Here is a 15441-nt window from a genome sequence, read left to right as displayed (position 1 = left end):
AAAAATTTAAGGGGGTCTGAATACTTTCCGTCCCCACTGTATATATCTGCCTCTGTGTTTATCCTGAAGAAAAGGACCATATGGTGAGAGTGAGTGGGCCAATGAAATCAACCTGTTTCTTTGGAGTGAATGGACATTTCAAAGGTTTACTTTAGCTCACAACTATTACAGGTATGTAATCATGTTTAATGTGGTCACATGGCCATTATTATGGTAAGGTTGTGCGTAACTGAGTTCCTCTACTTTTATTTTTACATTTTTTGTAATGACTTTGTGACTTACTCATTTTATTATGTCACACTGCTAAGTAAATATCCAGTTGTATTTTGTATGCAGTAGAATTGATTTTTTACAGCTGACATATAATGGCAAGTTTTTCAAAAAGGCTATGGATTACATTTCCAAGCTTCAAGGCAAAAAAAAAAAAAAAAAAAAAAAAAAGGACATTTTAGACATGGGAGATTAAGAATAGAACTATATGCAAATTTTAAAAAGGATAGTTCACCTTTCCAGAAAACATGAAAAGGTGACCTAACAATGGATGCAATGCCCACCCCCCTGTCCCCGCTGTACTTACTTTCCACAATCCTGAGCTGTCAGGGCTCCCGCAAGCCGCTCCACCATTCCAGGAATTTGAAATCCTCTCTGCTTTCTTTCCACTCCATCCAAAACTGTAAGGATGGACCAGGTTTATTCTAAGTGGTCACCGTCACATGGACCGTGTACATCCTGTGATGTACAATAGGGAAAACTGTATTTTTGTACTTACCTGTAAAAGCCAATTTTTGGAGTATATAACAGGACACAGAGGTCCTTCCCCTCTATGTTGAGGTGTATAGCTTGTCTTTTTTTCCAGTATCCAATCACTATAGGGGTACGTAACCCTTATGAGTAAAGATTATTATGGCTGCTCTGTGTCCAATGATAAATGATAAATGATACTGCCTTCCAGTCTGATGTCCTGGTGCCTGCCTTCCAGTCTGATGTCCTGGTGCCTGCCTTCCAGTCTGATGTCCTGGTGCCTGCCTTCCAGTCTGATGTCTCGGTGCCTGCCTTCCAGTCTGATGTGCCTGCCTTCCAGTCTGATGTGCTTGCCTTCCAGTCTGATGTGCTTGCCTTCCAGTCTGATGTCCCCGCTTCCCAGTCTGATGTGCTTGCCTTCCAGTCTGATGTGCTTGCCTTCCAGTCTGATGTGTCTGCCTTTGAGTCTGATGTGCCTGCCTTCCAGTCTGATGTGCCCACTGTCCAGTCTGATGTGCCCGCTTTTCAGTCTGATGTGCCCGCTGTCCAGTCTGATGTGCCCGCTTTCCAGTCTGATGTGCCCGCTTTCCAGTCTGATGTGCCTGCTTTCCAGTCTGATGTCATGGTGCCTGCCTTCCAGCCTGATGTCTCGGTGCCTGCCTTCCAGCCTGATGTCTCTGTGCCTGCCTTCCAGCCTGATGTCTCGGTGCCTGCCTTTCAGTGATGTCTCGGTGCCTGCCTTTCAGCTTGATGTCTCTGTGCCTGTCTTTCAGACTGATGTCTCTGTGCCTGCCTTCCAGTCTGATGTCTCGACTTTCCAGTCTGATGTCTCTGCTTTCCAGTCTGATGTGTGCGCTTTCCAGTCTGATGTGCCCGCTTTCCAGTCTGATGTGCCTGCTTTCCAGTCTGATGTCCTGGTGCCTGCCTTCCAGTCTGATGTCCTGGTGCCTGCCTTCCAGCCTAATGTCTCGGTGCCTGCCTTCCAGCCTGATATCTTAGTGTCTGCCTTTCAGACTGATGTCTCGGTGCCTGCCTTCCAGTCTGATGTCTCCACCCACTTTCCAGTCTGATGTCTCTGCTTTCCAGTCTGATGTGCCTGCCTTCCAGTCTGATGTCCTGGTGCCTGCCTTCCAGTCTGATGTCCTGGTGCCTGCCTTCCAGTCTGATGTCTCGGTGCCTGCCTTCCGGTCTGATGTGCCTGCCTTCCAGTCTGATGTGCTTGCCTTCCAGTCTGATGTCCCCGCTTCCCAGTCTGATGTGCTTGCCTTCCAGTCTGATGTGTCTGCCTTTGAGTCTGATGTGCCTGCCTTCCAGTCCGATGTGCCTGCTGTCCAGTCTGATGTGCCTGCTGTCCAGTCTGATGTGCCTGCTTTCCAGTCTGATGTGCCCGCTGTCCAGTCTGATGTGCCTGCTTTCCAGTCTGATGTGCCTGCTTTCCAGTCTGATGTGCCTGCCTTCCAGCCTGATGTCTCGGTGCCTGCCTTCCAGCCTGATGTCTTGGTGACTGCCTTCCAGCCTGATGTCTCTGTGCCTGCCTTCCAGCCTGATGTCTTGGTGCCTGCCTTTCAGTGATGTCTCGATGCCTGCCTTTCAGCCTGATGTCTCTGTGCCTGTCTTTCAGACTGATGTCTCGGTGCCTGCCTTCCAGTCCGATGTCTCCACTTTTCAGTCTGATGTCTCTGCTTTCCAGTCTGATGTGTGCGCTTTCCAGTCTGATGTGCACGCTTTCCAGTCTGATGTGCCTGTTTTCCAGTCTGATGTCCTGGTGCCTGCCTTCCAGTCTGATGTCCTGGTGCCTGCCTTCCAGCCTAATGTCTCGGTGCCTGCCTTCCAGCCTGATATCTCAGTGCCTGCCTTTCAGACTAATGTCTCGGTGCCTGCCTTCCAGTTTGATGTCTCCACCCACTTTCCAGTCTGATGTCTCTGCTTTCCAGTCTGATGTGCGCGCTTTCCAGTCTGATGTGCCCGCTTTCCAGTCTGATGTGCCTGTTTTCCAGTCTGATGTCCTGGTGCCTGCCTTCCAGTCTGATGTCCTGGTGCCTGCCTTCCAGCCTAATGTCTTGGTGCCTGCCTTCCAGCCTGATATCTCAGTGCCTGCCTTCCAGCCTGATGTCTCGGTGCCTGCCTTCCAGCCTGATGTCTCGGTGCCTGCCTTCCAGCCTGATGTTTCGGTTCCTGCCTACCAGCTTGATGTCCCATTGCCTGCCTTCCAGCCTGATGTATCGTTGCCTGCCTTCCAGCCTGATGTCTTGATATTGGTGTCCCAGTCTGGAGTCCCAGTGTTCCAGTCTGGAGTCCCGGTGTCCCAGTCTACTGGGGGTACTGTCAGGAAAGGGTTCACCCATTGGTGGCGCTGTTGGTCCCGTGGATTGCAGTACCAGTGTCCACCAGTGGATGTCTTCTTGCAGCCAGGATCTGTGATAAAGGATCTCACCTGCTAGTGGCACTGTCAGATCCATGGTCCATAGTACCGGTGTCCACCAGCGGGTGTATTCCGGCAGTGTGGAGCAGGTGGCACCAGGTGTTACATGAGGACAATTACTGGCAGTCTCATAAATACCCGGCAAGCCCTCACATGCTTGCCTTGGTATCTCTCTCCCTGCGCCCTGACCTCACTGCCTGTAATCCTGACCTTGAGCCTGCATGACCTGACCTGATCTGATCCAATCCAATCCCTATCCCGAGCCCATCCTGGACCTGTCCCTCCTGTTACCTAATTACCTTGGATCCCTGCCCTGCAGCCTATCCATCCATCCTCTCCCTGTCTTGTTGGTTTCCCATCCTTACCTTATCTGATGATCTCCCTGTGTATGACCTCGGCCTGGCTTTTGTTTACGATTTCGGTATCTCCCATTTATTGTATATACTATTTGTTGTTTGTGTGTCTGTGGTTGGTTGTGCACAGTTTGTATTCACTTACTTGTCGCCTATTTTAATAAACACCATTTTCATTCGCTTACATGCATTTTGGTTTCCTCTGTGCAGTCCACACAGTCTGGTCTACTAATTCACTGATACTTTATAAGATGGGATACAGTACCGAGCCATATTGCCATAAATGCAGAAGGGACCACTGGGACTTAATGCATCTATTGGGAGCAGGTTGTAGATACATACACCCCATTGGACCCCAAAATGCTGTCTCTTAAATGTTGTAGAGGAAGTCATTGCGGGTGAACACCCTAGGATAGCAGTGGGAAGGGCCCTTTTCCACGCCCGCCGGTTAATTCTAATGCCGCGTACACACGATCAGACTTTCCAGCAGAAAAGGTCCGACAGAACAAATCCGTCGGACATTCCGATCGTGTGTGGGCTTCATCTGACCTTTTCTGTCGAAAAATCTGACGGACCTTAGAAATAGAACATGTTTCAAATATTTCCAACGGACTCGAAAAAAACGTTTGTCTGTATGCTAGTCCGACGGACTGAAAATGATGCAAGGGCAGCTATTGGCTACTGGCTATTGAACTTCTTTTTCTAGTCCAGTCGTACGTCATCACGTTCAAAACGATCTGACTTTGGTGGGATCATGTGTAGGCAAGCCTGTTTCGTCAGAACTCCGTCGGAACTCCTTCGAAAAGTCCTTCGGAGTTCAGCCTGACGAGAAGTCCGCTCGTGTGTACGCGGCATTATACTGTGGAAGTCCCCTGTGGAAGTCCCCTGATCCCCCTACACACAAGGCCTGGGTGTCTGCTGTGGGTAATTCTCTGCTTGTGGAACACCATATTTTTAGATCACAAGGTAGCCCCAGTAAGCTAGAAAAAGTGTGGAGACTGTGGTTAGATGCCCCTGGTTTCAGCCCACGAGAACTTGTTTATCAGAGATTGTCCCTGTGTCCAAATAGACCATAGGGTTTTGTTGTTCATTTAAATTAGGATAATTATATGCGCCTTTGTTGCACTTTGGGTGGGATAGAGTCAAGGATGCACAATACCAGCATTGTATTTGATATGAGTATGTGGGCACGGGCATCTGTCTGTGTCAATGTTTCTGTAATTACAACCTTTGGATATCTATGTGGATGTAAGCTTTATAATATTGTCTTGTTTTGAACTGTTATGTTGCCTGTTTAATACAATAAACATTTTCTTGATTTAAATGTGGATAATACTGATAAAAAAATGTTATACATAAATGAAAAAAATATAGCTAGATATAGAATTTAATTAATGTATCTACACAAGTAAAATGAAATGTCGAGCATCATTATTGATCCAATATCAGCACATCTGGAATAATTGGAACAGAAAACTCATAAACAAAAAAGAAAATATGTTATCATAAACCAAAGGGTGATCATGTGTAGAGGCACATTTTCGAATGCTGCCACTGTGTCCCCCCCCCCCCCCCCGCATGCACAAAACTTTCTATTGGTAATAGATGGAGATAGAGGGGGTGGCTGGAGAGAGGGATGCACCGCCACTGCTCCGTATCTCCCCTACAGTGGTGGTTGCCGGTTCATTAATGGCAGTTGGAGCCACTGGCTCAGATTCACTGGTTCTGGGGCTTTCTCTGCTTGGCTATATGCCTATTCTCCTTCTTGGCTTGATAGTGCAATATTTATTGGTTTTAAGATTGCTTTACTGAAAAAATGATTACTAAACTATGAGGCTGTTTGGGTCTCCTCTCTACCTTTGTTTTTTGTTTTTTTGCAGTTTTGAGTTGCCCAAGAAGGCAGCAGCATGGCCAATAGTCATAGATAGTATTGAGTGTTTAGCAACCAGCTACACCTCCAGGGCAGCACAGTGGCAAAGTGGTTAGCGCTTAGGCCTAGGGTGAAGACCAGGTTTACCCAAATTAAAGTGGTTCTAAAGTCAGAAGGTTTTTTTATCTCTATGCATTAAGATAAAAAAAAAACCTTTGTGAAGCAGCCCCCCCTCAGACCCCCTAATACTTACCTGAGCCCCATCTCGATCCAGAGATGGTGCACGAGAGTCTCAGCTGTCCAGGACTCCCCTCCTCATTGGCTGAGTAAGCAGCAGGGCACCATTGGCTCTCGCTGCTGTCAATCAAAGTCAGTGAGCCAATAAGGAGTGGGAGGGGGTGGGGCTAAACCACGGCTCCGTGTCTGAATAGACACACAGAGCAGTGGCTTAGCTTGGGTGCCCCCATAGCAAGCTACTTGCTGTGGGGACACTTGGCAGGATGGAGGGGCCAGGGGCGCCGGCTGGGGACCCAGAAAGAGGATGATTTGGGCTCCTCTGTACAAAACCACTGCACAGAGCAGGTAAGTATAACATTTATATATATATATATATATATATATATATATATATTTTTTTTTTTATGAAAGAATATAAGAATATGAGACTTTAATAACACTTTAAGAAATCAGATTTTAATTTAAAATGATCAACATTTTAAATTAAAAGAGAAATTATCTGTTAGTTTACTATGGGTTTTTGCATTTTGCAAAACATTATTGCTCACAGCACTGTATTGATGAATTATCTCATAGAATGGGTATAACCTTGAATACAAAAATAAATGTAAAATTACATTGCCAGCCCCAATTTATTTAAATTTTAGCTGGAAAAATCAGTTCACATTGATATTACTTACACAAGAACTTTTTATGTCATTATAGACAATTATCAGGAGACCATGACAATCAATTACACGTTGGACACCAAGACAATAATAAGATAATAATGACCATAGTGTCACACATGAAATAATTATACATTTCTAATTCCCATACACGTCCACTTAGGTCATTTTTGAAATTTGATTTCCTGTCTCATGATTGGTCAGATCTTCTCTGGTACCTGTATAAAAGGTGATCCAGAAGATGAGTGTCACACCAAGCTTCAGAGAGAAGATATTTCACATTATAGTGAAGGAGAACTCTGAACAAGATGAATGAAAAAGTCTTCCTCCTGATTCTGGGCTGTGTTACGGGGCTGGTGACCAGTCTACCTCTATCTGCACAAATACAGGTGAGATGATAAGCTGACATGAACAGTACAGGGGACAGGTGACAACTATATTTAGGAAAGTACATTCCAAGAAGTTACTAACAATATTAGCTAGTAGTGAAGTGTAAATCTAACCAAAATAGTTATCCCCTTAGTTTTGGATAAAGTGGTGGGGGTTAGGAATCCTCTTAGATTTTAAGACTTCCTTATTACTGCTCGGGTCCCCTGTAGGGAGATTTGACTTTTGTACAGGCCATTGCCATTTGGACAGAAAGTGAGGGCAAATTCCAAAAGTTATATTTGGGAACAGAACAGGAAATACGGTAAATTCTTGATGACTGTTGTGGTAACATCTGTCTAAGAAAGGATTTTACCTCAGTTTTGAGAGATTCCCAGTAGGACTGAGGAGGACTCTGCCGGATGGGAATGAGTTAGGGCCAAGACTTGTCATCTGTTATTATTGTATTTCATCTGAAATAAGATACTTATACAAAACTTTACTTTCCAGTACCATCTACTTGGAGTGAACAAAGATGGTAAGCTTTTTAACATTCTTATTTAAGGAATCATTTTTGCTTTCTTTCTGTTCTCTCTCTCAGCTGTTTTGTTTGTTCTGCTTTTTCCTCCCGTTCATTAGCCTTTTTTATAACATTCCTAATCCTAAATCCTAATTCCTAAATCAAAAATTAGTTGCACTGCTCCATTGGTCCTAATCAGCCAGGCCAGATAATCTATAAAGAATATTTTCCTTCTCCATCTAGAACCAGCCTCTAAGAAAGACCATTCCACATTTTTATAGCTCTTATGGTAAACATCCCTTACTTTAAAGAGTTCCTTTCACCAATTTAAAACATTGCAGATTATGCCCTTAGAAAAATAATTTTTAAATGTTTGCTTGCAGTATTTTCCATTCCATAAATGATTTATTATTCACCTGCAATGTGGCTTTGAACTTGCAAAAAAATTTTGACTATTCTGAGAGTCACTTCCCTAGCACAGCACCCTCCCTCGTTGTTTCTCTTAGCCCTCCCCTCTTCTGGGAGTGTCCAATTCCTGTCTGTGCTGGCCCAGCATCTCTGTCCCTCCCCTCACCTCCCCACATAAACTTTGATTTAGCTGCTGGGGGAGGAGTGAAGAGGATTACTATAAAGTGTCATTTGAGCGAAAGCTCCGAGTCTACTGGGGCTGATGACATCACGTCCAAGCAGCAATATCCAGCTTTCGGCTGTTTACACAACAGAGATATTTTACATTTAATGAGATACCTAAAATATGTTCCATGCTCATATAATCATCGCCATGTTTTTTAGACCCTGGCAACAGGGTATTTTTTAAAGTCCCCTCCCTTTGCTTAGGTGTTAATGATAATCATGGTGATTCAGGCAAAGACCTAAAGAATTTCCCGAACTTTGTAGAGCTACCCTATGTTTTAGAGCTGCCCTATTTTTTCATTAATTGATAATTCAATTTTTAAAATGGGTTCAATATTTACACAAAATTAAGTCATTAAAATTTTTTGGTTGCCATTATTTCACTAGATGTGCTTAATGTGTATTTTGTATACACAGCCCCAAAGAGTGAAGACTCCGAAGTGCCACAAGGGATCTTCAGCAAGATTTTGAAAGCTAATAAAGGTAATTATTCTAAACCACAGGATTCGTTACTGCATTATGACGGTGCTAAATCCAGGCAAGGTAATAGACAATAACCAATTATACTCAATAAAGTTATGAGTTTCAGGATCCTTTAAATCATGCACTGATGGACTAGCCAATAGCGTGTGAGGAGAAATATGGCACTCTTGTCTTAAATTGCAAGATCTTCATCATTGCTGAATGAGTCTTTAAAAATCACTATTTCATTTAAAAAAAGACTGATGGGTGATTCCTATTCACTTCTACCATTGCATTGAAACTTATGAGATAAAGAGGTTGAATTATTAACAGCAAATAGAGCTGTGTGTAATCAGGTGCTTACAGATTAGCTGGTTAGTTTGTTTTGGTTGCCCAGGTGGGAAGGGGTTAAGCTAAGCTTAGCATTTTCCTGGGCATTTCTAAGTTCTGCCCTCCATAGTGGGAAGGCTCTATGGGGGGGCTCGCTCTCTGCTGTGTCCTGCATGGGAAGATTCAAGAGGCCAACTTCACTGCAGCAGAGCAAAATCAGGTCTCCTCCCCTGCCAAACAGAGCTGTGCTGTGTCACGGAACTGAGTAAAGCTGGGCCTTTGGGCTGCATGAAAATATCTAACAGGTTCCTTCGGATGCACAGGTTCCCACTGTGCCTATTCTATTCTGTTGTATACCCCAACACTGTACTGTACTGCATCTGATTAGATGCAGCCGCTGTTAGTTCTAAAATTATCTGTTTTGATCCGTCCATTTTTTTCAATCAAAGAATGTCAGGTGAGAGTGGACTGACAGAGCCACCCACATAGCAAACTTCAGCCAGTTCACAGTGTATAGGCAGCTAAAATCCAATACATTTTAGTGTATTAACTATAACCATTTTCTGTATTTTCAGATAGCAAAACACTCATGTATGGAGGCGATATGCTGGTACAGAATGACCGCAGCGCCATAAACTGTCCTTCTTGCCTTTGGCCTAAAAGTGATAATGGTACTGTTCCTGTTCCCTACATCATAGCATCCAGCTACAGTGAGTTCCTTCTTTCTTCTCTTTCATTAAAGTATTCGTTGTTATTTATTATTTGTAGAAACCCAACCTTCTATCTCTGTTTCTAGGTCCCAGTGATATGAATAGAATTGTGCTGGCCATGGCCGAGTTTGAGACATTGACTTGTGTGAGGTTTGTGCCTCTTACAACAGAAGATGATTACATCGACATCATTCCTGATGATGGGTAAGGTTGTTTATTGTCTATCATAGTGCTTCACAAAAAGAGAAACAGTAGGGGGCATCTAAAACATAAACACCTTAGACTTTACATTACCTATTTGTGCATGATGGCTTCTCTTTTTAATTTTCTCCAAAAAAAACTATGGAACTCCTCTGTACAATTGCAAATACATGTGAAAGTCACAAGCCAACAACAAGGTACTTCTTGGTTGTCTCCTTTTTTTGTGTACCTAGCAGAAATAGCACAAGGACATAAAATATTTATCCCAGCGCTGCTAACATTGAGTATATAGTAGAAAAATGGAAGTGACTTTGAGGGAGTGGGGCTTAGTGTCAACAGACTCAATGGATTCCACTTAAAATTTTACAATGAAAATAAAACCAAATATGTCTGTCCAAAAGTGAGCAGTGATCCAATGCTTGGAGCCAGCACAATGTTACTTAGCTCCCAAACGCCATACCCCTTATTAGAACTGGGCACATACATAGGGATACACCTGCTGATATGAGTTGGAAGGGCTAAAAGCTTAGCGCAAATAGATATTGATTGTTTTCTTTCTGTAGCTCAGATTCATTGTTCATTGTTTCTATTAAAACGATTGTCTTAGGCTCCCAAATTAATTAAAGCATAACTCTTTTGAACGGTATATTTACTATTTCTAGCTGTTACTCATATCTTGGAAGAACTGGTGGAAGCCAGACAGTTTCATTGGGTGGAGGCTGCATCTACAGGGGGATTATACAACATGAACTAGAACATGCCCTGGGCTTCTACCATGAGCATGTAAGAAGTGATCGTGACAATTATGTTGACATCAATTTCCAGTATATCTCTCAAGGTACTGCGGACATTTAAACAAAGCGAATTTAGCCATGTTTTCAAAAGAGACATTACCACTGCTTTTGTCTTTTTACAGGATACTGGGGTAATTTTGCTAAAGCTGACACTAATAACCTGGGCAGTCCATATGATTACGGTTCAGTGATGCATTATGATGCGTAAGTCATGAATTTTATGTTAGCTGGTGAATTACCCATAAATTATAAAATATTTTTAAGGTAATATGTCAATCTTATCTCCATTCAACATTTTCCAGCTATGCATTCACCAACACTTCAAACAAACCCACAATTGTCCCCAAGCCTGACCCCAATGTGTCTATTGGGCAGACAATTGGACTGAGTGTCTTGGATGTCGCTAAAATTAACCGGCTTTATCAATGCAGTAAGTTCCTGTACATTCCACTTTTATGGGTTTGAAACATTAGAAATTATACTTTTTTATGATTGCATTTTAAGTGAATTTTTAGTCTTGTAAAAAAATGTTTTGAAAAAACAAAACAAAATGTGCACGTTTGTCTCTGAGCCCTACTATAGGTGTACACAATAAATAATGTACACATATGTGGCAACCCCTTGCATCTCAAATTCATTTTTGGTTATTTATTTTTGGTGGGTCATATAGTAATAAGAAAGATACAGCTAGATTAAAAAATAAATGATATTGTTTACAATTTGGCCAGTTTTCTTTGAAAAAAAAAAGAGTAAAATATCAGGAAATGTCATTTTTACCATGAAATGATGGCTCAATTTGGCCTGAACAAACAAAGTATAATTCACCCGGATGCACGAAGTAGTTGTAAAGATACGTTCCGTTTCACTAACATGTGAAAGTTGTAACACTGCATTGAGGCATTAAGGATCTTTTATCTTCAACATAAAGGGGTTAAACTCAAGGTTCATTTAATTTTCAGTTCAAAATTCCAGCAGTTTTAATCTAATAGAAGGCTAATACCCCCTCCCCTGTTTCCCACCAATTCATTATTAATATTATTATCAGTCCATTCCTCTAGTGACTAAATACAATTTATATGTCTATTTCTCACTTCCCAGGTCTCTGTGCAACTTTGCTTAATAATAAGACAGGAATTTTCACTTCTGACAACTATCCCTCTGCTTATCCTAGTAATGTTGACTGCGTTTGGTTGATCAGGGTTCCATCGGGACAGGTAAGGAGACAGAAATGTAGACATGCAAAATGTGACCCTGAGTGTCTAGCAACCTAGCTGTGTAAATGAACTGCCATATTGAAGATTGTTTTGTACACCACCTACATTTTACATTAATAATAAAAAGATACTTGACTAGTATAGAGCCAAGCAATAGGTTCAAATACTGAAGTGGAGCCATTGCGGTGGTTTAACTTTATGGCTGGGACAGAGGTATAGAGTAGGTTTTTTTAAGATGTAAATGCCTCTGAACCTCATACTCTGCTTCCACCACCAATTGCTCCACATGTTGGAATAATACCTCCCTTCATTATGGCCCACTTTATAGTCTACAGACTATCATTACCACTTCATTGCTGGGAGCCTATTTTGGCAACTCTGATGTGCCAGATTTCTTTTACCCCACATCTGAAGGTGACATTTTAGGAATGGGGGTTTAGCAGGAACAAAATGGGTCTTGGATTAATTTGAGGCTCTGGTTCTTACAAGTATGTTATCAGTAGTAAAAGTATTGTAATATCCACAGTCACAGGTTTCTTTGACTTAATTCAATATAGCGTTAAACGAAAGACGTTTGTTAAAAGTTTCTTCCCCCAAATGTGTCTTGTTTAAGCTTTTTTGTTTCCCTGAAGAAACCACAAGCAACAAATAATCAGAGGGAGCAGAAGACTTCTGTCAACTGGAAAATCTATGGAAAAGACACACATGTTTCAAGAGACAACTAAGCTAGAAAAGTCTATAGCTGCAAGATCTTTTAACAGAAATTAGAATCATACATATTCTTGTGGTGGTTTTTTTTCTGAAGGACTGTTCAAGCATTAATATAATGATCGATTGCATCATATTGCAATTGCATATTAATCCAGTTTGCAGTTACAAATATGTGAAGTTTGGGGTTTACTGTAGATAATACATTTTCCTTGTGTCACTTTTTAGGCTACATTAAAGTTCAGTAGCTTTAATATCCAATCCACTCCTAACTGTGACTCAGACTACATGAGGATCTATGACGGCCCCTCTAAGAACTCCCCCGTGTTGTTGGATAAAATGTGCGGAAGTCAAACCATCCCTCCACTCATTGCTTCCACAAGCCAGATGCTGGTCCAGTTCGTCAGTGACGGAGCTGTTGCTGGGGTCGGCTTCCAAGCTTCATATAGCTCAGGTATGCTGATTTATTTTAATAGTAAAGAAAGTGTTCAGAGAAAGACACTAAAGAATCATAGATACAGAGGAGATCCCTCCCCAGGAGGGACTATTGGCACAACAGTTTCATGTCCTCTAACTTCTGTTTGCAACCTTTGAGGTAATCCATGAATTTTCTTAGTATATACAATTAGAATTAAAAGTCAGTCAGGCCCTCACACTATAAAGTTGATAGATTGTTCAATGTGTATGTTTGTCAACTTTAAGAGTGATAATACTTAGGCATGTGCAATTCGTTTCGTTCCAAATTCGTTTTTTAATGAATTTCAACAAATTCATTAATTCGGGAATATCCGAATTAACGAAAACCCATTTAACGAATTTTTTCCGAATATTCGTAAATTCGATAAAATTGGACATTCGTAAATTCGGGCATTCGTACATTCGTACATTCACAATTTACGAATGTACATTTGTAAATTAGTGAATTTGTAAATTTGTAAATTCAGAAATCTGAAATAATAGTTAACTAATAATAACTTAACTATTAGTAATTACTAGTAACTTTTAAATTATAGGTATTGTAATTTCCTTTCAAATTTGGCTGTTAGTGAACGTAACACATACAAATTTATCCGAAGTTATGAATGATCCGAAAAAACGGAATGGAAAAACGTTTTATTATTATTATTTATTATTAATTTGTTCCGTTCCATTTGTTTAGATGCAGCATTTGTTTTGGATAATTCGTAACTTCGGATAAATTCGGATTTGTTACGTTCACTGACAGTCAAATTTGAAACGAAATTACAAGACCTATAATTTAATAGTCAGTTACTATTTCAGATTTTTGAATTTTCGGGTTTTTTGATTTTCAAACTTCGAATTTACAAATTTCCGAATTTTCTAATTTACAAATGTACGATTTTACGAATTTACGAATGTACTAATTTACGAATGTACAAATGTAAAAATGTACGAATGTACGAATGAACGAATGTACGAATGAACGAACGTTCGAATGTACGAATGAACGCATTTACGAATTAACGAATGAACAAATTTACAAATCGCGATCATAACGAATGACCCGAAAAACGAAAAAAATTAATAAACTAATGAAACGAAAACGAAAATGAACGAATTTTTGCTGTGCACATGTCTAATAATACTTACCTCTATGGCTTATTTTGGATCAGATACTGTACAGATTGATCTTTCTTGCGGTAGCTCTCTGATGTCCGCCCTACTGCAAAACTAAGAGGTTGTTAAATTCCTATGGACTTCTTTGCGGTTGACAATGTTATTCAAAATTCTCCAGGGTGGAGTGCAGTGACCAGACTCCCTTTTCCCCAGCACTACATTGGTTAAATGCTTTAAGTTGAAAAACTTACCCTGGCAGCCAGTGGTCATCTATGCTCTCCAATATCCCAATATGTGGGCAAGCCCTCAACACGTTCACATACAATGCATGACTGCTGATCCTGTTTTGTATTTGATGATATCTGAGAGTCTACAGCCAGGGGAGTGGCAAAAAGAAGCAGCTTCAGGGACCAGTAGTACAGCATGGAGGAAGCCTGTGGGGGGATAAATAAGGTAAGCATTTCAATGTATTTATCATCTTCTAGACTAAAGAAACATTTAACTCAAGCAGTGCAGTGGGGGGAATAAGATGGATAGATTTTACAGCATCTGCACTTACCCCATTAAGGATACAATAATAGGTTTGTCTGGTAGCCCACCCATCTCCACTACAGTTATTTATTTTCATAGGACACTCCTGTTTTCTCACTAGTCCTCTGTGAAACCCTGCTGGGTAAGGCAGAACATGTGACTCTCTCCCATTCCTGCCCTGAAGCAGCATTTGGTGCCTGTGTAGGCCATCTCTACATCTGAGCTCTGCATTGAGTGTTAGAGAGAGTGGGGTCCTAGCCTAAGATCAACTTGGAACTCTGAAAGAGAGGATGAACTATGTATATACAGTATAGAGTATATACATAAACATAAAATGATGTCATATACTATTAGAAATCTCTTTACTATATTGATTATATCTATATTCTTACAGTTCAGTGTGGAGGATCCTTCTTTAACTCTCAAGGCAGCTTTACATCTCCGGGATACCCAGGGAACTACAGTCCAAACATGAATTGTAACTACACCATCACAGCTCCTGTTGGATATAAGGTAAAACAAGATGACTTCAAAATTCTCCCTAATTATTGGACTTCCACATTCTCTAAAATTGTCACACAAACAAAATTTAATGTTGGACAGACACATTACAATCTGAATGTACAACCCCCTTTGAATTTACCAGCATTCATCAGGGCCTAGCTGAATGAATGGAAACCGAATGTATTGTTTACAAAACATGGCTGTTGGCAAATCTATCGTAGATTGCTCTAAGACTATCTCACCACCAAGACGTTCTAGATAATTTCCCAGTGATGACAGGAAGTGTTGGTGGTAATTTGTAAAGCTGACTGAAAACTTGTGGTGTGAAATTTGTAAGTTGTTTATAAAGCTTTACTTGACTTTGCAGCACTGGACTAATTCCTGGCACCTGCCATCTTGATTGGGAGTAACAGGAGCACAGGGGAGAGAAAGGGAGGGGGCTGATCAGTTTCTTGAGTCTATTGTAGACAGGTGAATGACAAATAAATCAGCCAGTAATGTAGGAGGAGTACAGCGGATCTCCCAGCTCTGGATGTTTAATTCCTTGTCTGGCAGTTATAGATTGGTGACCATTACACCGCAGGAATAGAAAGGACTTC

The 15441-nt window shown here is 41.3% G+C and overlaps 1 protein-coding gene across 1 annotated transcript in view; it reads left to right on the top strand.

Moving 5' to 3' along the window:
• LOC141117099 (cubilin-like) overlaps positions 1-15441 on the top strand; it is a 207065-nt gene that overhangs the window by 45429 nt on the left and 146195 nt on the right. The window contains 9 exon segments of the mRNA XM_073609714.1: positions 8228-8293; positions 9178-9312; positions 9399-9516; positions 10176-10351; positions 10430-10511; positions 10610-10737; positions 11406-11521; positions 12458-12683; positions 14733-14851. Of these exon segments, the coding sequence (XP_073465815.1) occupies positions 8228-8293; positions 9178-9312; positions 9399-9516; positions 10176-10351; positions 10430-10511; positions 10610-10737; positions 11406-11521; positions 12458-12683; positions 14733-14851 (1166 nt within the window).

The sequence above is a fragment of the Aquarana catesbeiana genome, linkage group LG13 (genome assembly GCF_042186555.1).
Source record: "Aquarana catesbeiana isolate 2022-GZ linkage group LG13, ASM4218655v1, whole genome shotgun sequence".
Classification (NCBI taxonomy): Eukaryota; Metazoa; Chordata; class Amphibia; order Anura; family Ranidae; genus Aquarana; species Aquarana catesbeiana.
This window is presented reverse-complemented; position numbering and strand designations above follow the sequence as displayed.